The sequence below is a fragment of the Chrysemys picta genome, chromosome 5 (genome assembly GCF_011386835.1).
Source record: "Chrysemys picta bellii isolate R12L10 chromosome 5, ASM1138683v2, whole genome shotgun sequence".
Classification (NCBI taxonomy): domain Eukaryota; kingdom Metazoa; phylum Chordata; order Testudines; family Emydidae; genus Chrysemys; species Chrysemys picta.
This window is the reverse complement of record NC_088795.1, coordinates 57,651,143-57,675,828: the sequence shown is the minus strand read 5'-3', so window position 1 is coordinate 57,675,828 and position 24,686 is coordinate 57,651,143. Positions and strand designations below refer to the sequence as shown.

Genomic DNA, 24,686 nt, shown 5'->3' with positions numbered 1-24,686 from the left:
CTGCTTCTCTGTGAAACTACAACACCTGATACTGAAAGAAAATCCCCTGAGAAACATGAACAGGAGGTAATAGTTACAATCGTATCTTTAGTTTTCAGAAAAGAGAGGCTGCGAAATGAGTTAACGATAGTCAGGGTGGGGGTTTAAGGAAAAGTACTAAGAATGTGTAGCTTTTAATAAATCAGAGGATGAAATGAATGACTTAAAATAGCTGATGTTAAACTCTTGTGAATGTCTTCCAGAAAAAATAGGACAGTGAACAATCCATAAAGAATGGATTATAATCTGGAATTTCCTAATTTTATCAGTAACTTGTAAACATCTTGGGACTGGAGCACAGCAATTTAGATTGGGACATTTACTTGTAGTATAGTAAAGGAATTGTTGGGAAAAAAAACCCAGCTAATCCAGGTGACATCCTAGAGCAATAGCTATCAAATTTACTGTAGCAATTGTTTTCAAGACGACGAACAAGGGTGGTACTGAAATTTTTTAAAAATCAGTTTCAGATTTTTAGAAAGAAGGTAAGTGGCAGGGTCACTCCACCATAAAATAACTTCCCTCCCAGTTGAAATAATTAAAAAATAAGGGTGGGGGGGAACAATAACTAGACATAGGGTTAGAAGGGACCGCAAGGGCATTTAGTCTAACCCCCTGCTAAAGATGCAGGATTTGTTGTGTCTAAATCATCCAAGACAGATGGCTATCCAGAATAATACATATTAGAACCCAGGGCAGAAAAGGTTCAACAAGGGAAAAAAGCAAGGTAATAATTCAGGGAAATTACAAAGGAGAAACCTAGGTCACTCCCAGCTTCCTAGGAATGAAATAAACAGGAAGTTAAATTCAAAAATCTTGATTTTCCACTGCTTTGCACCTTGCATAATCTATACATCTGTGTGAAGTAAAATATGAACAGATCAAAATTGCTTTTGATACAATCTGTCTGGCCAGGCCCTTGCAATTGTATCATCTAAAGGCCAACTTTGCTGCTATCACCTATACTAGTCATCTGAAAACTGCCAGAAGCACTTGAGCTGCAGTCCATGCTGGATAGGGAAGGGGACTGCCGGAAGGGCATTCCTTTGGAGAGGCATGCACTTCTGGAATACGCTCCTCTGCCAAACAATCTGAATTGGTTAACACTTAAGACAGATTACAAATCCCATCTATTTTTTCAGGCCATTAGGTAGAGAAAGATGAGGTTTAGAACTGTGGAGAGTGAATTTTTGATCTTTAGCACTCCAGTTATTTCATCTTGGCTACATAATGGGAGCAGGCTAAAGGATCTGTGAATGTGTTTTTTGAATATGGTTTTAATATCAAAAGGCTCCTGGGAGGAGGTGCTTATGGATAAAATCAAAGTACATAAGCAGGTTGGTATTCTGTTTACTAACTCAATTCAGGTGACATTTATTGCAAAAATACCTTTTTCCACTGCAGGCCCCAAGACACTGAAAATGCTGAACATGTGTTTGGATTAGTTACATTTAAGACATCTTTTTCGAAAGAGGGAGGTATTCCCCCCCCACACCCTACATCCAAGACTCCTTAACTAGATTATAGAAATAAATCAAATAAAACAGACAATGAAGACATTTAAATAAAATCTTTATTTGCTTATTTACAATGAAGGTAATGAATCGGCATATTGTAAGTGTGATTTGCTCTCTTTTCTAACAACTTCAAATACATTAAGTACATACTCCACTTCGGCTATAAAATATGCAGCCTAGTGAATAAGGCAAAATATTTACATAACACTAGTACTGCAAAAAAGCACTTAAGATGAATTCACTGTAAGAGTAAGAAGTTACAATTAAAAATCTGTTCTGTAAAGGGTATCAATGCTGGAAAAAAGTTAGTCACAAGTACTTTTTGGTGGAATGTTGCAGATACCACTTTAAAAAGCATCTACGCTGCTCCAGTTTTATTTCTCTATATAAATGTCAAATTGCAAGCATGCAATGCAAATGCAAGTTTGATGTTGGGATAGAAAAAATACCCCTCTGGTTTCGTCAGATTTGCAAAAAAAATCCTTAGAACTCTGATATAAATGCCATTATTCTTGATCTGAAGTCTGTAATGTTAGTATCTTCCGTATTACACTACCTACTTGATTCCACTTTAATGAATATCTTACTTTCCCCCCAATGAGAAGGCAAGTTTGCTACTGAATTTGAACGTAGGCTATAGCAGAGGCATAAGATGACAGTATAGCGACAAACAAACAATCTATAAATAGACAACTAGACACTTTTGTTGGGAAAGACACCTTTCTCTTAAAAATCTTAAACATGTCAAAGTAGGGTAAGTTTATTGCAGTTCTAAGTACAGAAGTCAGTTTCTCCTTCAACTTATGAAATGCTTTTCCTGTTTGACACTTCGCAAACAGTAATTATTCTTACCAGTATGCATGTGAAGTAGGTGTTATTCCCATTTTAAAGACAGAGGAAAATGCTGGTAAAATGTAAATTACTTGCCTAGATTTGTGATTAAAATACATTTCTGGCTCACAATCCTGTGCTCAGACCATACCTCTCTAGGAGGCAGCCCAGCAACTCAGGGCTGCCATGCTAAGGATGGCAATTTGGGGTTCTGGGCTCAGTCTCTTACGACTTAGGCCTGTACGGAGAACTTAGTTTTTAAAAGGATGCTTTGGCTGACGCCCAGAGACATTGGTGCTCTGTAATGGAAGAGAGGGTAACTTAATTAAGCAGTTTCAATTGTGTGTTTGTATAGGGGAAGGTGAAGAAGTCGGTACTCCAGCCACACACTATCCCCAAATTTACAGGGTCACCACCTCATTGGAGAGGTAAACTTAACATAAAAAAAGTCTCCACAATTCAGTTTCTTAAATTACATTCCTGAAATCAAGTCTCCCAGTTAGCAGCTCTACCTTTATCCCACACATTTGAAGAGCAATAGAGTATTTGTTTACAGATATATCTTCTGTGTTAACAGATACCAGTGTAATCTTAATATAGCACTGCCCTTTTTATGCTAGGTACTATATAGCTTTCTAAATACTTTATCCCTCTTAAGAAATGGATTCTTAAAATCTGTGCTGGAAATTTAAACTACGTACATGTTTTATATTCAACTGATACACTATATACTCAAATCCATTATAGAATTTAAACAAATTCAGTATTCAAAACAGACTCCAACCACTTACTTTGTTCCTGTTTGTGAGACATGCTGCAGTTTGTCCAGCTATTAACAACCCCTTCAAGAGCAATGGAATACGTCATCATGAAACAATATGGTAGGAAAGCACAGAATAGATTCTTTAGCACACTCAAGTGGAGATGGCTTTAACTTTTATCCAAAGGCTTCTCAGATGTATTATGCCCTGGAACAAGGTAATCCTCATTCTCTTCTGCAACAACAGTGTTATAAATGCCATCAGGTATCATGGTTGTTGTAGGTGTAGTCAGAGGTGTCACAGTGTGTCCAAACCCCTGGTAGTGGCCACTCATGGGTGAAGATGGCATAGAAGCAGCATCAGAAATTGGGTCTTGTGTAGATGAAGACAGTAAACTTGTATGTTCGTTTTGTTCATGATCCTCAGCAAAAAATATTTTCCTTGGTTGGCCCAAAACTGTTCTTCCTAAAGTTGTGCCAAATTAAGAAGTATTATTAATTATTTTTATAGCTCAAACAGCGTGCCAGGTGCTTTGTAGATATTTAGTACAAAATAGTAAGCGTGCTTCATGAAACTGGTCTTTGTCTTAACATATCAGACATTGAAGATGGGAGGCTCAAGCCATAGTAGGAAAAACAAGTAGTAATGGAAAAAACAATGACTTCAGTGAATCAGAATGAAAACATGCCACTAAATATTCATATCTTTATCTCCTGCCCCCTCAAAACGTTTACCCCAAAACAAAGTAATAAAAACCAAAATAAAACACACAAACCCTACCCCATCAAAATTTTTATCCCAACAAGGTAGAAGTGCCAAAAACTCTACTAAAACCTTCAATTGCTATCAAATTTATGTGGAAGGTGCTCAGATATTGCAGTGACGGGTAGCAATAGAAAACCTTAAGATAAATATTTTATAAAATTGATGCAGCAGCCCAGTTTTGGCACTTACCAACATTTCGAACCTGTTCAGATATATCTGCCCTAATATCAGAAATATCCCACATTGCAAGAAAGGAATCAAAGCATGATCCTTCTTCAGCTTCTTGGACATAAGGTTTATAGGAAAAACTGTAGTGATGAGCAATAGCAGCAAAGAACATCTCCACACAGATGATAAAATCCTGCAACAAGGAGACACACTTATTCATATCTAGTCCTGCAAGAACATCACCATGACAAAATATGCATTCCTAGATCTCTATTTCCAGTGCAAGACTGACAGGAACTCCCTCAGCTCTGAAAAACTGATGCTTTGGGCACCAATAGCTACTACCCTGTACACCAGCAGCATTTCAAGAGCCCACGTGAGTCTGGCAGATTGCTTTGACAACTAGGCTTATTACAGCCTGTTCCAATTTGGCACTTTATGGCATCCAAGCCCATATCCTGACTTGCTGGAAGTAGACACTCAGTAATTAATATCTTTTGAAGAAGTATTCAAAAATGTATGTATTTTATGTGCAAAAAAAATCTAAGTTGGGACTATTTAAAATATATTTCTATAATACACATGACATGTGACAAGGTGCTGAGCATAACGTTCTTCAGCACTCATTCAGGATGACCTGTAGCCTTAATTATGAGTAAGCAGTGTGATTTAGTCATGGAGGCCGTGGATGTCACAGAATCCATGACTTCCAGTGACCTCCATGACTTCAGCCTGTGGTGTTTGGAAGCTGCAGGGTCTCCCACTGCCCGCGGAGCCAGGAAGCTGCAGGGTACCTCTGGGGTGGCAGAGGGGGAACCCCCCAGCCTCCGGGGGTGGCAAAGGAGTACCCCAAAGCCCCCAGCTGCTGCACGCAGGTCCTAGCCCTTACACAGCTGCCTGCTTCAGGTGGTATGGGAACCCACATATCCCCATTTTGTGAAGGATATTTTTAGTACAAGTCACAGACAGGTCACAGCATCCGTGAATTTTTCTTTTTTGCCCATGACCCAAGTTCCTTGTAATCTGCACGGCTGCGCCACAGCCTATTTAGTGCCACGCAGGTGCTCAGGGAACCCGCCCAATGACTTGCCGCAGCCGTGGGTAGGGCGCCTCTTCCCTGGCCCCGAAACCTGCTGGGGTGACCTGACCTGGACCTGTCGCAGGGCGCCCCTTCCCGAATCCAGCCATGGCCCGGACCTGCGGGGAAGCCCTTATCCTGCAGCTCCAGCCCCCGAGCTGCGGCAGCAGGGAGAGGCATCTCTCCCCCGCAGCCCAGGTGCTGCTGGGTGGAATCCTCTCTCCCTGCCGTAGCCCCGGACAAACTCCTCCTCCACTGCATTGACACTTTTTGACAGTCCTCAGCCCCACCCCAGAGCCCGCACCCCAACCCTCTGACCCAGCCCTGAGCCCTGGTCTCACCCCAGAGCCTGCACCCTCACACCCCTGTACCCCAACCCTCTGCCCCAGCCCAGAACTTCCTCCCACACTCCAAATTCCTCGGCCCCACCCCCACCACATGAATTTTGTTACGTGCACCAATATGGAGGTGATGTGTCACACATCACCTCCATATCGGTGCACATAAAATTCATTCCACACGTGTGTGGGAAAAGTTAGAGGGAACACTGCCCGAGACCTGTCTGTGACTTTTACTAAAAATATCTGTGACAAAATCATAGCCTTACTCATAATACTATCCGATATGCAACAGAAATCTGGCTTCTCACATTGGAAACATGAGTTTCTATGAACATGCAATCCTGTTTGTAACTTTCATTTGGAAATACTCTTTACCCCTCTACCAGTTCCCTGTAAACAACAGCTGTGTGTACTTACCTGTAGGCCTGTGGCCACAGCTTCCACACTTTGCCATTCCCAGGTGCGTTTTTCAGAAATAACACCAATTTTCACCAGCAGTGCAATAAGTACAGCTTGCCTATAAAGATTATTTATATTATAGTAGCACCTAAAGGACCCATTATACTAGACACTGTAAAAAACACATTTCAAAATAGTCCCTGTCCTAAGCAGCTTACAATCTAAACAGATAAGACAAAGAACAGAGGAAATAGGCACAAAGTAGTACATTTTCACATGGGATCACACAAGAGAACAGTGGAAGAGTCTGGACAAAAACCCCAAGCTTCCCAGAGTCCCAGGTTCAGTGCCTCTACACTGGAACACTGCCTCTCATAACAGAAATAGAGCAAGTTATTTGTTAACCTTATGTGATCAAGCACTCAGACTGATCTGCTGACTAGCATACAGAGTTGTGTGTAAGGCTTTGAATACAAAATTCTAGTTTTGTAGGTGAATAAAGTCTCCCACAATACAAAGTTTGCCTAGATACTTTATATTTCTTTTAAATAAGCTTGCTAGTTAAGTCTTTACACTAATTTAAAAGATAACTTTGAATTTCAACAATGGTAGATTTTTGTGGTTTAAACATAAGAACGGCCATACTGGGTCAGACCAATGGTCCATCTAGCCCAGTATCCGGTCTTCCAACACTGGCCAGTGCCAGTTGCTTTGGAAGGAATGAACAGAACAGGTCAATTGAGTGATGCATCCCTTGTTGCCCAGTCCTAGTTTCTGGCAATCAGAGGTTTAGGGGCACCTAGAGCATAAGGTTGCATCCCTGACCGTCTTGGCTGACATCAATGACCTGAACATTTTCAGTTCTACTGCAATAAGTTCTGGAACAAGCAATATTGATTAAACATTTACTTACCAGAAGGAAACAAAAACTACCATCTTCACACAAAGAAACTTGCCAACAGGCTGGATTGGGTTCAGCTCTTCACGCAGTACTTTATAAAAAAGCACAAGGCAATACATCGCAAACTAGAGGAAAAGAAAAATTCTTACCTTTTTACAGTTTTTAAATCATTATGTTTATTTTGCAAGCAGTTATTTTAAAGCAACTGTTTTATTATGTAAAATATGTTATGCAAGAAAAAAGCTAAATAGATTAGAGTTTTTCTTTTGGGTATTTAAGAACTTCTACTTTGCTTATCATTTTAAAGACTACACTTTTTAAAATTTGTTTAAGAAATGTGTCACGTTGACAGTCCTAAAGAGTAAAGTCTATCCACAGAATAAGATAAAGCACAGGAAGCCGCCATGCAAAGCTCACTGTTTCATCACCAGCACAAATCTAACTTGGATAGACCATCTCTACTGATATGTGGATAAAATGCCACACCCATTCAGATGTTGGACTCTGCTGAGAGCGCCAACAAGGCGGTCAATTAATGCCAAATGTGTCATTTTTTATGATGTTCACCAAAAACTGGAATGAGTTCAAATTATTTAACTTAAACTGCAAGAAGAAAACAGTTGCACGTGACTTGCAGTGACTACAGACAGACTGGACTTGAATCAGTGATCTAGAGGTGAGAGGCTATATATTACCTTACTAAAACACTAAGCCTTTTAGTTCTCTCTCCACCTAACCACAAAGGCAAATTTTGTATATTTTCTACAGAACTGTCTAATAATGAAGAAATCAAATACTAGAGAATGACATTTTTTCCTTCTACTATGCATGTAGAGGGGATTTAGTAGATATGGTTTTGAGAAGATTTTAATAATTACTATTAGTATCTTGAAACAAAACAAGTTTGTCAGGTGATACTGACAATATTTTAAAATCGTAATTTGAACAAAACACCAAAAAGAGACATTCTTGGTACTCACCAGTTGTGACATGTTGTTAAGGATAACCAAGTAAGTCCAAGCATTTTTGAAGCTAAAGTTTCCTTCATCATATATACCAATCAACTCACAGATTCTGGAAGAAAGTTTGGTATTAACCATTTTACAAGTGAGCCTCTTTTCTAAAAGTGCTGCTAAACTAGTATCCCATTGATCAGCTGTCGGAATGTAAAACCTATGCTCACTAATACCAGTGCTGAGAGCCTGTACAAGAATGGAAGAAATTACAACTTCCAAAAATTTACATAACATGGCAAAGTTTATGGTAGTACTTATACAATGGAAAAGGAACTGTGCCTTCAGATCTGGAAAAAAAACCCACTCATTCAAGTTTTTTCTGGTAAGCAACAGGAGCTTAAGCCAGCAATTTTCTTTTGCAGAATTTGTTTCCATTTAAAGAAATTAAACTTCTAGCCATTATGGTTGTGAAGGTAACCTTTCAAATATGAACCAACTTTAAACTAAAGAAGAATTGTCTGATGCTGCTCATATTTTTGCTAAGCATAAGAAGAGCTAAATTGGTAAAACACTTATTGAAAAGACTGAGGCTTCCCAAGCTCCCTTCCCAAGATCCAAGGACAACAGCTAAAAGAAAATCTCAACATTCTCCTTTTTCCTAGCAGCAGCAAATTGATGGAGCTCGGCTTTTCACCTGGCCACTGTCTCAACTATGTATTTCATATCTAGCTCAGGTATACAGTAAATTCTTTTGAGCCCTATTACAGGAAGCCTGAACTGAAATACATGTTTACCACCTGCAATGGATTCAACAGTACAGAAAGAGATCCCATTTGTTACCATGTGAAACCTGACATTGACACATTTTAACTGTCCACATACATACAGTAACTCCTCACTTAACGTTGTAGTTATGTTCCTGAAAAATGCGACTTTATGCGAAACGATGTTAAGCGAATCCAATTTCCCCATAAGAATAATGTAAATAGTGGGGTTAGGTTCCAGAGAAATGTTTTTTGTCAGACAAAAGACATTAAAACTTATATTGTATATATATATATATATATATATATATATATATATATATATATATATATATATAAACAGTTTAATATTGTACACAGCAATGAATGATTGTGAAGCTTTTGGTGGTGAAATAAGAGGGTGGAATATTTCCCAGGGAATACCTTGCTGCTAAATGATGAACTAGCACTCGGCTGAACCCTCAAGGGTTAATACGCTGTTGTTAATGTAGCGTCACACTCTACAAGGCAGCATGGACTGAGGCAGGAGGGAGGAAACAATAGATGCAGGGCAGTAGCTGAAAACACTTCCCTGCAAAAACTTAACATGAGGAGGAGCCCATGCTATCCAGCTGGAGCGCACCACTCCCTCCTCCTGACAGCACATGCATGGCTGCACAGGCACTGACTTTCCAAAGTGCTGGGGAGTGCATGCGTGAGTCAGAGAGAGACGTGCATTGTCCCTTTAAGCACGCTGATGCCACTTCAAGTACATTGCCCTTTTAAGCAGATCATCCAGTTCAGACAGGAAGCAACAGTTTCCAGATAGCTCCCTCCCTTCTGTCCCTGAGCCCTGTCCCGCTCCTCTGCTTTGTGGAGAGGGGATATGGTACGGAGCAGGGGGGCAGGAGCACGGGGACATCCTGATATCAGCACCCCTCTCCCCCCAGGAAGCTCTCGGGAGCAGTTCCAAGGCAGAGGGCAGGGCCAGAGCAGCATGGTAGTGCAGTGCGGGGAGGGCCACCTGAACTGCTGCTGGGCAGCTGCCAAGCCACATACCTTACCCGAAATTTAGGGGAGCTGATGGGGGGGGGTTGCCAGCCCCCCCCGGTTCTAATCCCCACAAGAAAAGGCTGCTCTTCCAGAGAATCCTGCAAGCAGTGGACAAAGCAGGCAGCTGCCTAAGGACGTTATAAGGGAGCATTACGCAACTTTAAACAACCTTGTTCCCTAATAGATCAGCAACGTAACAACAAAACAATGTTAACTGGGACAATGTTAAGTGAGGAGTTACTGTACAGCTGGTTTAAATAAAGTCTATGCTACAATTCACAAAGGACACAAATATTTGGAAATTACGCAACACTAATAGTAATTACAGTAACTTCAAATTTAACTCAGTTTTTACAGGTGACATTCTTTTATCACCAAGTTTAGGATTTAAAATTATTTCAGATTTCCAGGAGGGCACACAGTCAAATTGCTTGCATGCATAGTTTAACCCACCTTCAACGACTAACATGTAATCTGATTGAGAAATACTCATTTGTCAAAAAAGCAAGGGGAAGCCTGCCCATTCTTTAAGACTTTTCAATTTAGCGTTTTTATAGGGGATTTTATATTTTTCTTCTTTCTGTATCAGAAGTTAAATACTCATTACCTGAGCTCAGAAAATGGTGAGCAGAGGTCACAAAGAAGTCACAGGTTGATATAGTTAAGTCAGCTTCAGCTCCACTTACAACAGAGCAAAACAGAAAAGTTATGCTTTTAGATTCCATCAATTCAAATATAAAAACCAACCGTGTAAAGAGTCATTTCCAGTGTAGCTCAAAGATTATATCCCAAAGACAAGATAAATTCTTTATGAGCATACTTACAGAGCAATAATGGTGGTAAGTGGTCTGACAACAGTGTACTGCAGCACGCCTAGTTTACATCTAAATAATAAAACTCTGCAAACAAACAGAATTCATCACTTAAGAAACGTAAGAAAAATCAACTCATGAAAAATCCCTGTCCTTAGTGTTTTCACTAAATTCAAACTTTACTTCAAGCTAATCTACTTCCAGAATGTTTCAGTAATTAGCTCAAATATCATACAACCATTATGCAACAATTCATAGAATCATGGAAATGTAGGGCTGGAAAGGACACTGAGAAATCATTCAGTCCAGCCCCCTGCACGGTGACAGGCCCAAGTAAACCATCCCTGACAGGTGTTTGTCCAACCTGTTTTTAAAAAACTTCCAGTGATGGGGATTCCACAAGATTCCTTGGAAGCCTATACCACAGCTTAACTAATTTTTCCTAATATCTAACCTATTTCTCTCTTGCTCCAGACTAAACCCATCACTTCTTGTCATACCTTCAATGGACACAGAAAACAATTGATCATTATCTTCTTTATAACAGCCCTTAACATATTTCAAAATTTATCAGGCACCTCTCCCCGCCCCCAGTCTTCTTTTCTCAAAACTAACCATATTCAGCTTTTTAACCCTCTCCTTATAGGTCAGGTTTTTTAAACCTTTTATCATTTTTGTTGCTCTCCTCTGGACTCTCTTCAATTTGTCCACATCTTTCCTGAAGTGTGGTGCTCAGATCTCAACAGAGTACTTCAGCTGAGCCCTCACTAGTACCCAGTCGAGTGGGACAATTACCTCCCATATCTTTTAAACAGCACTCCTTTTAATACACTCCAGAATATTATTAGTCTTTTTCAATGATTTGTTAATCATTCAATTTGTGATCCACTATAACCCATATATCCTTTTCAGCAGTACTAGCACACAGACAATTTTTTTCTCTTTTGTAGATGTGCATTTGAATTTTTCCTTCTGAAGTAAAGTACTTTGCACTTCGAAGTACTTTGAATTTCATCTTGTTGATTTCAGACCAATTTTCCAATTTGTCAAAGTCATTTTGAATTCTATTTCTCCAAAGGGCTGGGCAACCCCTCCCAGCTTGGTGTCATCTGCAAATTTTATAAACTTAACTCGCCAGTCCACTATCCCAGTCATTAATGAAAATATTGACTAGTACCAGACCCAGGACTGACCCCAGTGGAATCCCACTAAATTAGGGTTACCATACGTCCGGATTTTCCCGGACATGTCCGGCTTTTTGGGCTTCAAATCTCCATCCGGGGGGAAATCCCAAAAAGCTGGACATGTCCGGGAAAATTGGGACATGCGGTGCTGGGCGGGCCGGGGGTGCTCAGCCGGGGGTTGGCACCCCAGGGCCCGAGCCGACCCAGGCTGGAGACGCCGGGGGGGGCCAGACTGGGCCGCGCCTCCTCCCCCCATCCTCCCCCTTACCTGCTTCAGGCTTCCCGCGAATCAAATGTTCGCGGGAAGCAGGGGAGGGGGCGGAGTTGGGACGGGGCTGGGGGCGGGGCTGGGGCCGGGGCCCCGTGGAGTGTCCTCTTTTTGGAGGCTCAAAATATGGTAACCCTAACTAAATGCCTGCCCCCAGTTTGACAGCAACCCATTGATAGCTACTCTTTAAGTATGGTCTTTGTGCCAGCTGTACACTCACCTTAAGAGTAATTTCATCTAGACCACATTCCCATAGTTTGCTTATGAGAATACCGCGTGGAACTGTATTAAAAGCCTTACTAAAAAATGAAGATATATTACATCTACTACTTTTCCCCCATCCACTAGGCCAGTAATCCTCTTAAAGAAGGAAATTAGGTTGCTTTGGCATGATTTGTTCTTGACAAATCCATGCTAGCTACTCCTTAGAACACTATTATCTTCTAAGTGCTTACTAAGTGATTAATAATTGTTTCCAGTATCTTTCCAGCTATCGTAGTTAGACTGACTGGTTTACGATTCCCTAGATGAAGATAGGTACTATGTTTTCCTTTCTCTAGTTTTTTGGGACTTCACTCATCCTCAAGGAACTCTCAAAGATAATTGCTACAGGTTCTGAGATGGCTTCAGCTATTTCCTTAAAGTACCATCAGATGAATTTCATCAGGCCCAGACGACTTGAATACATTCTAACGTATCTAAATATTCTTTAATATGTTCTTTCTCTATTTTGACTCATATTCCTTCCCCCTTGTCATTAAAATTAATTGTGTTGAGTGGTCACCAATTAACCTTTTTAGTGAAGACTGAAGCAAGAGGTATTAAAGACCTTAGCTGTCTTCATGCCATCAGTTATGAGCTCTCCTTCCCTGCTAAGCAGAGGACCAACACTTTCCTTTGTGTTTCTTTTACTCCTAATGAATTTAAATAACTTCTTTTATTGCCTTTTATGTCCCTTGCTTTTTGTGTTTTAGCCTGATTTTGTTCTGACATGCTTGTGCTATACTTTTGTACTCCTCCTTAGCAATCAGTCCAGGTTTCCACTTCTTTTAGAATTCCTTTTTGATTTTTCAGATCCTAATGGAGCCATATTGGCCTCTTACTAGTATCCCTACCTTTCCTTCACATCAGGATAGTTTGCAGTTTTGCCTTTAATATTGTCTCCTTTTGGAACTGCCAAGTCTGCTGAACAACTTTTCCCTTAGATTTGCTTCCCAAGGGATCTTATCTCTGAGTTTAAGTCTGCTTTTTTAAGTCCATTATCTTTATTCTGCAGCTCTCACGTCTTCATTTTCATGATTACTTTCATCTAAATTGTGTCCCACCTTCAGATTTGCTACCAATTCTTCCCTATTGTATCATAATCAAGCCTAAAATGGCTGTCCCCCTAGTTACCTCCGCCACTTTCTGGAACAAAAAATTGTCCCCAATACATTCCAAGAACTTATTAGAAATTTTGCATTTTGCCCTATTATTTTTTCAATGGATGTCTGGGCCGTTAGAGTCCCCCATTACTATCGGGTCCTAATGTTTTGGATATTTCTGTCATTTGTTCTAGAAATGCCTCATCCACCTCTTCTTCCTGAGTGGTGATCTATAATAGACCTGTACTATGATGTCACCCTATTTTTTAACCCCTTTTATCTTTACCCAGAGACTCTCAACTGGTCTACCTCCCACCTCCCTCTGGATCTCAGAACAAATGTACACATCTGTAACCTCCAAGGAGATTACCTGGATTCCTGGGGCTCTGTCTGCTGGCAGCTCAGAGAGAGGCACATTGTCCCTGGTAGGGAGGGGGAGTCAAGGCAGACTCAGAGTCTGCCCAGCAACCAATAGGTAGCTCAGGAAAGGGGAGAAGCCATTTTTAGTCAGTCTGGAGCCAGCCAGGGCAAGGGCAGGACTGGCTGTGTGGAGAGCTGGCGAGTCCCAGGCCTGCATGCAGGGTTCCTCCTGAGAGCTGGCCTCTAGGGACCTGACAGCAAGATCAGCAGGGTTTTTCCGTCTCCACTGATGATTCCCAGTTTGTACAGTTTTGCTGGGAAACTCCCCCAGCCGGGCTGAGTTAGCTCTCCAGCTCCCTAGATGAGACCAGTCACCACATGGTCAGTTCTGCTCTGTCTGCTAGTCCAGGGCTGCTGCCTGCTGTGTGTGTGTGTGTCTGGATGCTGGGCTAGGAGACTACAGTTTGGATTTTAGTACAGTTGTGCAATCTGCACCTTGAGCCCTGCACCTCTTTGCGGTAAGGGGAAATCCTGGGACCGAAGCAGCCTGATTCCTGCCAGCAGAGATCAGCCCCTCTGCAGTGACTGAGGAGTTCAGAGTCATCTCTGAACCTGAGGATCATTCATGGAGTTTGAGAGTGCACCATCTTTTAGTCAGTCAGTCAGGGAATTTATTTTGGGGACCCCCTACTCCCTGAACTGTGTCCTCAAGACAGCGAGTAAGGGTTTGGGGATTTTATAACTAGCTGCATATTAAACCTGTGGAGGGACTTACACCTCCTCCTACTTGTGAGTCCTTTGGCCTGTACTGAACCCAGTAAGCCACACTGCTAAACCACTGCAGGGAAGAATTTTGTGGTCATAGATCATCAAGGGCCCCAACAAAGTACACGTACCAACGGGACACTAATCTTATATTTGCTACATCAGGTCACGTGATAGGGGAAAGTCACGGGTATTATCAGCGTGGGCACCGTGACTCTAAAAATAGTGTTTTACCCTGCTATGTTACATTTGTCTCCTGTTTAATATAATTATTGTGTTGAATATATTGTATATTGGTGTTATTTCTTGGACGTCTCCAACTATCTGGCAAGTAAGTGGGGATTACCCTGTGGTTAGAATTTTCCTCCCAAGCTGCCCTGGTGACCCTGCCAGGAAGGGGTGATGGGGGCGGAGGCACCGCCAAATAAATTCATAGGAAAAAATAAAGACACACCCTGCTAAGTGGGTGGTGGGATGCAGAAGAACCCAAACCTGTCCATTAACACCTGTAAGCAGATTGGCATTAAAGAAGGTAACCGGGTGGAGAGGGGGTGCTACATATCCTTGATGTATAATCCAATACCTCTTCTCATTTTATCCTGCCTGTCTTTTCTGAAAAAGCTATACCTCTCTACACCAATATTCCAGTCATGAGATTTATCCCACCAAGTCTCTGTGATGCCATCATACATTACACAATGGCAGTAGCTCTCAATCTTTCCAGACTGCCATACCCCTTTCAGGAGTCTGATTTTGTCTTGTGTACCTCAAGTTTCACCTCACTTAAAAACGTGTAACATCAGACATAAAAATACAAAAGTATCACAGCACACTATTACTGAAAAATTGCTTACTTTCTCATTTTTACCATATAATTATAAAATAAATCAATTGGAATATAAATACTGTACTTACATTTCATGTATAGTAAACAAGTCAGTATAAACAAATCATTGTCTATGAAATTTTGGTTTGTACTGACTTCTCTAGTGCTTTTTATATAGCTTGTTGTAAAACTAGGCAAATATCTAGATGTGTTGATGTACCCCCTGGAAGACTTCCGATTATCCCAAGGGGTACACGTACCCCTGGTTGAGAACCACTGCACTATGGAATACAGACTGGCAGATTGTTTTATTTCACCCTACAGAACATTGACCTATAGAAAGAAATATTCAATGCTTCCTTTCCTTCAGCCACAAAAAAACTGACTATTACACAGCACACTAGAGTTCTATTTCAGATGTGTTATAGGATACAGTCACTAACAATGTCAAAACATTTGCTTAGTCATAAACAAAGTCATTCTGAAAAACTCATGATATTTCAGCTTTATCAAAATATCAAACAGGAGAAAGAGGACATATTGTTCACCAGATGAAGCAACCAGAAACATCAGTTAGTGGGCCAAATCCTGCTCATCTTACTCACATTAGTTGTTGAAGTGAAGTCAATGAAGCTACACTGCATGAGTAAGTCTACAGTAACAGGATTTGGCCCCTGCTCTAGGGTACTGCTGGAAAATAGTGTGCCCCCAAAAAAGGCAAATTCAAGAGAAGCACCTGTTCTCCATGATGAATGTTGCTTTCATACCTATTTTTGGAAAATAAGGAAGTCTCTTTCAGTATCATACACGTTAATTAGTTATCATCTAAAAACATCTAATTCTGTAATGTTTACAGCTAACTGAAAAGACTTTCCACAACCCGCTCAGAAGTGGTAAACCAAACCCTCTGTACTGTGTGCACATTGTAAATTCACTTAGCTAGGTAGCATCAACTATAGTACTAAATATGAGCAACAGTATCTTCTGTATCGAAGTACACAGTATTAACCGTTCAAGATATTATTAATATAAAGATACTATAATGTACTCACTCTCCCATAGCCCATGATGGACAACAACAAAGGGGAGGTAGATGTCTCTGCTGATCTTTGGCTTCTATGATTAATACCAGATTTGGATACCGGTTGGTTAAATAATTTGAAAGGAATACCATAAAATTGTAGATGACGTATGCTTCATAGCATTCTCTACAGGTATCCACATATATTGCAATGTTGGGATATTTCAAAGCTATCCACTGTAAGAAAATATGGAGACATTAAAAAGTTGCATTCAAGTAAAACAATTGAATCCAAGTATAGACTGAATACTTTTCATATAAATTACTTTTATGGACAGTATCCCTGGCATACCCAAAAAGTAATTGAAAACTGTGTATTATACAAGGGAGGGAGTTAAAGTTGCACTTTTTCATTCCATAAACTGGCACTATTTGGCTAGACAATATCCTACCGTTGTTGCCTAACACCTCAGTCAGAGCTTAGAATTTCCTGTCTAGTGGACACCTCGTCTGAGAGTCTCACAATATTGATTTATTCTCCCATGGGCTTTGTGACAAATAGCATTATTGCCATTTTACATATGGGAAACTGAGGCACAGATTACTTACTACACAGATTAAATAGCTTGCCTAAAGTCACACAGGGGAAGAGTTAGAACATTGAACTGAACCCATATCTGAGTCCCAGTCCGGCGATTTAATCACAAAAGCATCCTTCTTTTTCAAAAGAGCTAAAATAGATTATGAAGTGCAGAGAATTAAGGCCAACTAGTGAGAGTCTGAAACAGACCTTGTGACATCCTGACTCCCATTCTTTTTCTCATTGCCCAACAGTAAGCAGTAGCAGGCTCTCTTTTGCCAGGTATGACATTCCCCCCAAACATCTGGAAAGGAGTCCCAATTGTTCTGCAGTACTAGAGGACTTAGAAGCTGTATGTATGCATTCTAGTGCAGCCTACCTTCACTGTTTTAGGAAGTGCTATAGACCAGTAGCATTTTTTAGTATATGAACGAAGTTCAGTTTTCAGAGGTTCATAGCTCTATCAAAAAAACAATTTCCCCTAATATATCCAAGCACTTTGCAGTGATGGCTATTTCCATGAAAATTTCAACTGTCTACTCCCCCGTTTAAGGGTTGGAGTTCTTAAAATAAGTTGCAAGTTTTTAATGTGAAAAGTATGTTTCACACAGATACCCCATAACTCCACAATAAAGACTTTTGTTTAATGTAAATAAGAAATCTTACTCCAAGACAGTTTCATAAATGTATAAGCAACCAAAGACAGAGGATTAGACTAGAAATTATGCAACTGTATCTTAAAAGGAGCCATACTTATGTACTTATTGGGGGTTTATTCCCAATTTTGCCACCCACTTGGCTGCCAGCCTCTGTGCTTCAGTTAGATCATCCATAACGTGGGTACAAGTTTTAAAATATGCTAGTCACATTTCTAAAGATACCAACTACCTTTTACACAGCTGAGACATATTTGTAGCAGACAAGTCATGTAACAACATGAGCTATAACAGTATTGGTTTAAATAACTAATAACTTCCATTAGGTTCTTCCTTCCTGCTCTTTGCAGATATAAGCTATCTGAAATATTCATGTTTGGGCTGAAGTTTTCTAAACTTGGTCTCTACCCAAAGGCACATTTTTTGTAGAAATCTGAGCAAAATCCCCTTCAGTTAAAGAGGGGGAAGAGACATAATTTCTCATTCAAAAAAACCCCAAGTCTAATTTTTTTGTGTATCAAAAACACTGAAGAAACTTGACAAGAACACAACTCTTCAGTGAGGACATCATATTTGTGATTTTTTGCAAGGCAAAAATCTACAGTAATTATCCTCTACCACTCCTTCTCATGCTATTTCTCTTCACAGAACGTCCCAGCTAGCCTCTATTGCTGTTCCCTCCCTCCTTGGTCAGCTAGCTCCTTTGCTTGGTCACTCCACATTCCTCTCTTGAAAAGAGATTAAGAAATGGAAGAATTAAGTCCTTTGACTGTAACACAATGTACTACCAGGATGGATCTAGAATAGCTATTGTAACCCTGTAGTATCTGAAAGGGATTTGGAACGTTGCTTGGCTCTGCTAACAGAAACGGTGTATTGTGCAATATACTTATGGGGAACCAAAGGAGTGCACTCATGAAGATAGCCTCTGTTAGTAGAGGCTGACACGTGGGGTTCCGCTGTGTCCAATATCATGCTCGGATGGCTTAGGATCCTTTGGTTTTGTTTTCACTCCAGGAATGGAGAACAGTACTTTCAGTGGGATCTTAGACTGCTCTTTTTATTCTCCAAGGGGAAAGGAGCCAATGAAAGCCTTATAGTATTCATAAATTCTGAGTATCTGGAACCAGGTTAGGCTGCTAGAGCCTCCTAGACCAGCAAGATTTGGGGACTGATTTAGCACTCTTTGCGAGCTCTTGGAGTGAAGGTGCTGTAGATTGCATGCTGCAAAAGATACTATTTTTCCTCCAAGCATGCCAGACACCTCATGTGTGTGTCCAGATTGGGGAATACAGCATGACAAGAAGCACCCCTCTTGAATCAGGCCTTCTATCTCCTTTGGATCTGTGAACTCATATCAAGGTGCAGGAACTAATAAAGCTTAAAAGAAATATCTTTATAAATAAAAACAAAAATCCTATCAAAAATTATGAATCCTAACTTATTAATAAATATAACTAAGGCACGGAATCTCTGACGAAGCTAGAGAGGTTCCTGGTCCGTCTGGTACTGCAGTTGAAAAGAACCGAGGAGGACAGAGCACCACTCCCCTTTTACAATCTTGCCCTCAGAAAGTTCAGGAACAGTGAGGGGAAGGCTAGGAGGGTGCATGAGAGTTCTCCAGCAGTCACTGCTAGGTTCCATCACCAGAGCTGCATTGTTGGCACACCCCACGAGTAGGAATGTGCAGAGGCCACTTGAAAAACTATCAGGTTTATAGCAATGATTTCACATTAGCATTGTTTCTGTGATGTGTTACACTGGTTTCCATTTCCCCCAGAGCAAGCAAAATACAATAGTTCAGTGAATTCCAAACTAGAAACTGGAAAGAATACACTTACGCTGTCTAAACTGTAAATCGGCACCATCCATAGAATCCTGTATTGATGACAAAAGAACATCTGAGATTATTGCAAGTATTTTCATCACCAGGAATGAAATTTAATATTAGCAACAAAATATGTAAAGTGTTACCTTATTATTGGTTTCTGTAATTCAGGTTGAGTATAATGAACTAAGTGTTGCAATATATCCCAGAGAGAAATGGGTATAGTCATCAGTAGAAAAATTCCAGCAATAAACCATGCCTTGGTATGAATTCCAACCTTAGAAGGGAGAGAAGGAAGAACAGCACAAATACAAAAAATGTAATGTTAGTGATACAGGTACAGTAAATTACCATTTTAATCAGTTTTTGAAGTATGTTTTTTTTAAATGATACAACAGGATTATGCACTGAACATATAAAATAAAGTATAAGAGCGGGAATTCAGCAAACATCCGTGAGAGTGAAACTGGTGTGTTTAAGTGTTTAAAAGTGTTGCGCATCAGGAAATAAGAATTGCCAAATTAAAATCAAAGCATCTATATTGATACATGGGAGAAACAAAACCAAAGATAGAAATATTGATAGTTGTTCAGTTATGAGACTAATCCAGTGAGTGATCCCACATTAAGTTCCCTTTGGTTCTTCTTCTCATACAGTAGGGGATGCCAACCAACGAAAAGAAACAACTTTATAATAAATTAAAGTTGTTAATAAAATTAATAATGGAAGGAAATTAAAATGAATATGGGAAATATGATTGCAACTAAGAGAAAGTATTACACAATGTAAAAGGTAAAAAGGTAAATTAATGATACAATAATTGATTATATAAAAATATTAAAAATAAATTCTAAAACTATCAAAAAATAAAAATTAGCATAAAAATTAATTAAAATCAGAGGAAACAATACCACAAAGCAAGTGTATGTTCAACAAGGAACTACAACTAAATAACAATATTATTCTATTTAATTTATGACATAATGTCACTTTAAGGAATCAATTAAAAGAGCACGGTACTCAACTGAGATAGACAACACTCCAAATCTTTAATGTAAATTTAAGAACCATACTTAATGAATGAGTATAGAATAAGAATGACCATACTGGGTCAGACCAAAGGTCCATCTAGCCCAGTATCCTGTCAACCGACAGTGACCAATGCCAGGTGTCCCAGAGGGAGTGAACTTAACGGGTAATGATCAAGTGAGCTCTCTCCTGCCATCCAGCTCCACCCTCTGACAGAGGCTAGGGACACCATTCCTTACCCATCCTAGCTAATAGCTATTAATGGACTTAACTTCCATGAATTTATCTAGTTCTCTTTTAAACCCTGTTATAGTCCTTCACAACCTCCTCAGGCAAGGAGTTCCACAGGTTGACTGTGCGCTGTGTGAAGAACTTCCTTTTATTTGTTTTAAACCTGCTGCCCATTAATTTCATTTGGTGGTCCCTAGTTCTTATATTATGGGAACACGTAAATAATTTTTCCTTATTCACTTTCTCCACACCACTCATGATTTTATATAACTATCATATCCCCCCCCTAGTCTCCTTTTTAATCTCTCCTCATATGGGATCCGTTCCAAACCCCTAATCATTTTAGTTGCCCTTTTCTGAACCTTTTCTAATGCCAGCATATCTTTTTTGAGATGAGGAGACCACATCTGTAAGCAGGTTTCAAGATGTGGGTGTACCATGGATTTATATAGGGGCAATAAGATATTCTCCGTTTTATTCTCTCTCTTTTTTAATGATTCGTAACATCCTGTTTGCTTTTTTGACTGCCGCTGCACACTGCGTGGATGCCTTCAGAGAACTATCCACGATGACTCCAAGATCTCTTTCCTGATTATTTGTAGCTAAATTAGCCCCCATCATATTGTATGTATAGTTGGGGTTATTTTTACCAATGTGCATTGCTTTATATTTATCCACATTAAATTTCATTTGCCATTTTGTTGCCCAATCACTTAGTTTTGTGAGATCTTTTTGAAGTTCTTCACAGTCTGCTTTGGTCTTAACTTTCTTGAGCAGTTTAGTATCATCTGCCAACTTTGCCACCTCACTGTTTACCCCTTTCTCCAGATCATTTATGAATAAGTTGAATAGGATTGGTCCTAGGACTGACCCTTGGGGAACACTACTAGTTACCCCTCTCCATTTTGAAAATTCCTATCTTTTGAGATCGAAGAGAACAACTTCAAATCAGGTGGTCACTGTAAGCTCAATGCTAAATTTTTATTGTACTTCTAATTATTGTTTCAATAATAATAGCCACAGGATGTATATATATTGAATAGAACAGCCTCAATACCATAAAGGTTGTGTAGGGTTAGTTAGCAGGTGTTGAAGGTTTGAAGTTACTGTCCAGTGCAATGGTATAAAGCTGAGGCTTAAGTCGAGCAAGGTGAGGTGTGCTTAAGCAGCATGGTGGGATGAAACAATGAAGTCCCAGGGACTATATAGAGAGGAAGATAACATTTCTGAGAGAAGCTTTTACGTGTGAACACAGAATGATCAAATTTAAAATGCAAAAAGGAATATAGAAATGCAACTTGCTCTCAGAGCTTGGGTAAAACAAGGAAATTTTATTTATAATCTAAGAAGGAACACAGTTGTCTGACTAGTGAGAACTCACAATTTAGAATAAATTTTGATAGTTAGGAACACTTATAAACAGGATAAGTTTATCCCTTGGGGGGAGGGATAGCTCAGTGGTTTGAGCATTGACCTGCTAAACCCAGGGGTGTGAGTTCAATCCTTGAGGGGGGCCACTTAGGGATCTGGGGCAAAAATCAGTACTTGGTCCTGCTAGTGAAGGCAGGGGGCTGGACTCAGGGTCCCTTCCAGTTCTAGGAGATAATATATGGAGATATGCCTATTATTTATAAATAGAGAAGAATATTAGTATTATTTATAAATAGAGAAGAAAGCATTTCATGATGTGGAAAACAAACATAAGGTTGAAATAAGGTAGAAATTATGAGTACTTATTTTCTCTCACTCACACAGCATAAACAGCAGGCAGTGAAAGTGGAGGGAAAAAAACTGAGATTACTTGTCTTTTACTCACTTAGGACCAGTCTACACTACAGTTAGGTTATGTTGACCTAATTATGTCAGTGTCTATATTACAGCCTTCCTCCCACCAACACCAACATAACTCCACCTCCATGAGAGGCGTAAGGCTTATGTCGGTGTAGTTAGGAGGACAAAGTGTCCGTGTAGACTGCCTCCCTTTACATCAGCTATTGTTTCTCTTGTCAATTTCATGGCAGGAGCTGTGAAATTGACAAGGAAGCTGGGCAGCTAGAGCCCAGCTGAACCCTGCTCTGGGATGGGAGCCAGAATGGACCCCACTCCCAGCTCGGAGTCAGGGGCAAGAAGCACTTGTGGCTCCCCACTACCCCTGGCTCCTAGCTAGGAACAAGAAGCCCTGGCGGCTTTGGACTCCGCTCCCAGCTGGGAGCCAGGGTGAGAAGCCCCTGCGCCCATTCCCTCTGTTGGGAGTCAAACAGACTTGTCAATTTCAAAAAGAGGGAACAGGGTAGAGGGGCCAAGAAGCCAATGCAGCTGGACCCCCCTCCCAAGGGTTGAGGAGCCCAAGGTGGCTTCCCTCAGCACTGGCAAGGAACGAAGAGGGGAGAAGCCCTGGTCTCCCAGCTCTGCTGACAGCTCCCAGGAGGGAGTCTGGCTGCCCCACAGGCTCACAGCAGGCTGCCTCCCCTTTGGCTTCAACAGAAATCAGTCTTTATTAAAGTGTATTTCTAGTTTAAATGAAGGGTTTTATATATATATACACACACACACACACACTATATATACACACACACACACACACACACACATATATGGTGGTATGTGTATATATACACACACACACCCACCACGTGAGCCTAATGCATACTAAATTCATGTCATAGACAGGTTTCAAACCTATTTTCTCTTATTTAAAACAAGTTGATTTTAAATAATTTATTTGATTAGACTATTAAACTCGTATAAAAAGCTTTGAAACTGGTTCAGCATGTTGCATTGACAGACTCCCATCCATGCTTGAGTGGCAAATGACATCACTTTTAAAGGGAAACAGTCAACTTAATCACTTATGCCTGAATGTTTAATTCACTATTGTTAAAATACCTAAGACTATTGATCCTGAAGGAGAACAGAGAAAAATATTTTCTTCCATTGTTTACTTTGTGCTTTTATCAGCACTTGAATACAGTTAGTTTTCACAGTTTCCATTCAGTCATTCATGTGCTACTGTTTGTGTTATCTTTAAATCCACAAAAATTGGCATAGCCTCAAGAGAAGGTAGTAACTTTAATTAATTATTTTTTTTACTTAGCAGATTTTGAGTCTGTGTCCTTTCATATGTTGATACTAGCACTAGGTATAAAAAATAAGACTTCTGAAAGAGCTGGACTTCATAGTTAATGGGCTTTACATTGGGAACTTTCAATTAACTTTTCTGATGTCACTTTCTTTTTATGACATCACAAACTATAAATCTGCAGACAGGATTTATAAATAAGATTTTGTATTTATGAAGGTAACATTAGGTTTAACTACAAGGAGTAAATAACAGGAAATGAGCCTCAAGATGATTGTTTTGAGCAAGGCATTAGATTCGTCGCTGGACCAAATGCAAGACTGAAATAGGAGAACTGTTGCCAAGATGCACAGTGTGTGCCCCCGTGGACAGGAAAATGATAGGATTATACACGCAGTTTTACTCATGGCAGTTGAAGGTGTGAACGTTAATTTTGTTTTCAAAGTCCAGCGCTCTGTGCTGACGCCAGCCTAGCAAACGGGGAAGCCCATCGGCGTGTATGCAAACCAGGGGAGCCCACGCTAAGGCTACAGCCTTGTTTGTTTATGTCGTGCCCGGATCGACGCCGTGGTGCTGCCACGCTCGCCCAGCCAGGCCCCGCACGCGCGCACCCCTGCCCCTCGGTTCTCCGCGGGGAGAGAGGGAGGCAGCGGGGGCCGCTTACCTCCAGCTTCTGCAGCTCCCACACGCACAAGGGAACCGCCACCAGCAGCCCCACAACGTAGAGAACAACGACCAGCGGCCGGATCCACCTCCGCCAGTTGCCGCAGGTGCACGGCATGGTCCCGACAGAGAGCGGGGAGCGGCGCCTCCCTGTCTCCACCACCCACGGCTCCGGCGCGGCGGGCTCAGGTGCTGGGAGCCGGCCTGGAGCGCGCGAGCGGCGGGGACACCACCGGCCGGGACTCACCGGGCGGCCGGCCCATCTCACCGCCCCCCTGCGGGACGCGGCCCGGACCTGCCCCACCTCCTCAGTCAGGCTCTCAGCTCCAAGCACCACTTCCGCCCCTCCGCCTAACCACACTTCCGGCTCCTGGCTCAACCACGCCACAGTCCAGCGCTGATTGGCTGCCTGTGTGGCGTACCTTTCGCTATCCCGCCCTTCTTGTTCTCTGATTGGGCAGCAAAAAC

General features: G+C 40.9%; 1 protein-coding gene across 2 annotated transcripts; it reads right to left on the bottom strand.

Annotated features, from left to right (window-relative positions):
• Window positions 1-1,594: 1,594 nt before the first annotated feature.
• On the bottom strand, window positions 1,595-24,588 carry TMEM184C (transmembrane protein 184C). Of its 2 annotated transcripts, XM_005284271.5 has the most exons (10): window positions 24,220-24,588; window positions 19,363-19,493; window positions 19,230-19,266; window positions 16,184-16,389; window positions 10,377-10,451; window positions 7,781-7,874; window positions 6,813-6,925; window positions 5,918-6,017; window positions 4,103-4,274; window positions 1,595-3,613 (listed from the first exon to the last, which is right to left on the bottom strand). In XM_005284271.5, the coding sequence occupies exons 1-10, from the start codon at window positions 24,334-24,336 to the stop codon at window positions 3,318-3,320; spliced, it is 1,341 nt and encodes a 446-aa protein (XP_005284328.1). In that variant the 5' UTR covers window positions 24,337-24,588; the 3' UTR covers window positions 1,595-3,317. The 2 variants fall into 2 exon arrangements, with proteins under 2 accessions (XP_005284328.1, XP_005284329.1); XM_005284272.5 differs by lacking the exon at window positions 10,377-10,451 and having other exon boundaries at window positions 24,220-24,583.
• Window positions 24,589-24,686: the final 98 nt, after the last annotated feature.

Excerpts from the sequence above, each read along its gene's own strand:
- TMEM184C (XM_005284271.5), bottom strand. The coding sequence starts at position 24,336 with ATGCCGTGCACCTGCGGCAACTGGCGGAGGTGGATCCGGCCGCTGGTC. Across the intron at positions 19,267-19,362 it reads TTACAGAAACCAATAATAAG|GATTCTATGGATGGTGCCGA; the intron begins GTAACACTTTAC and ends TCATCAATACAG. Across the intron at positions 10,452-16,183 it reads CCATCATGGGCTATGGGAGA|AGTTTTATTATTTAGATGTA; the intron begins GTGAGTACATTA and ends GTTTGTTTGCAG.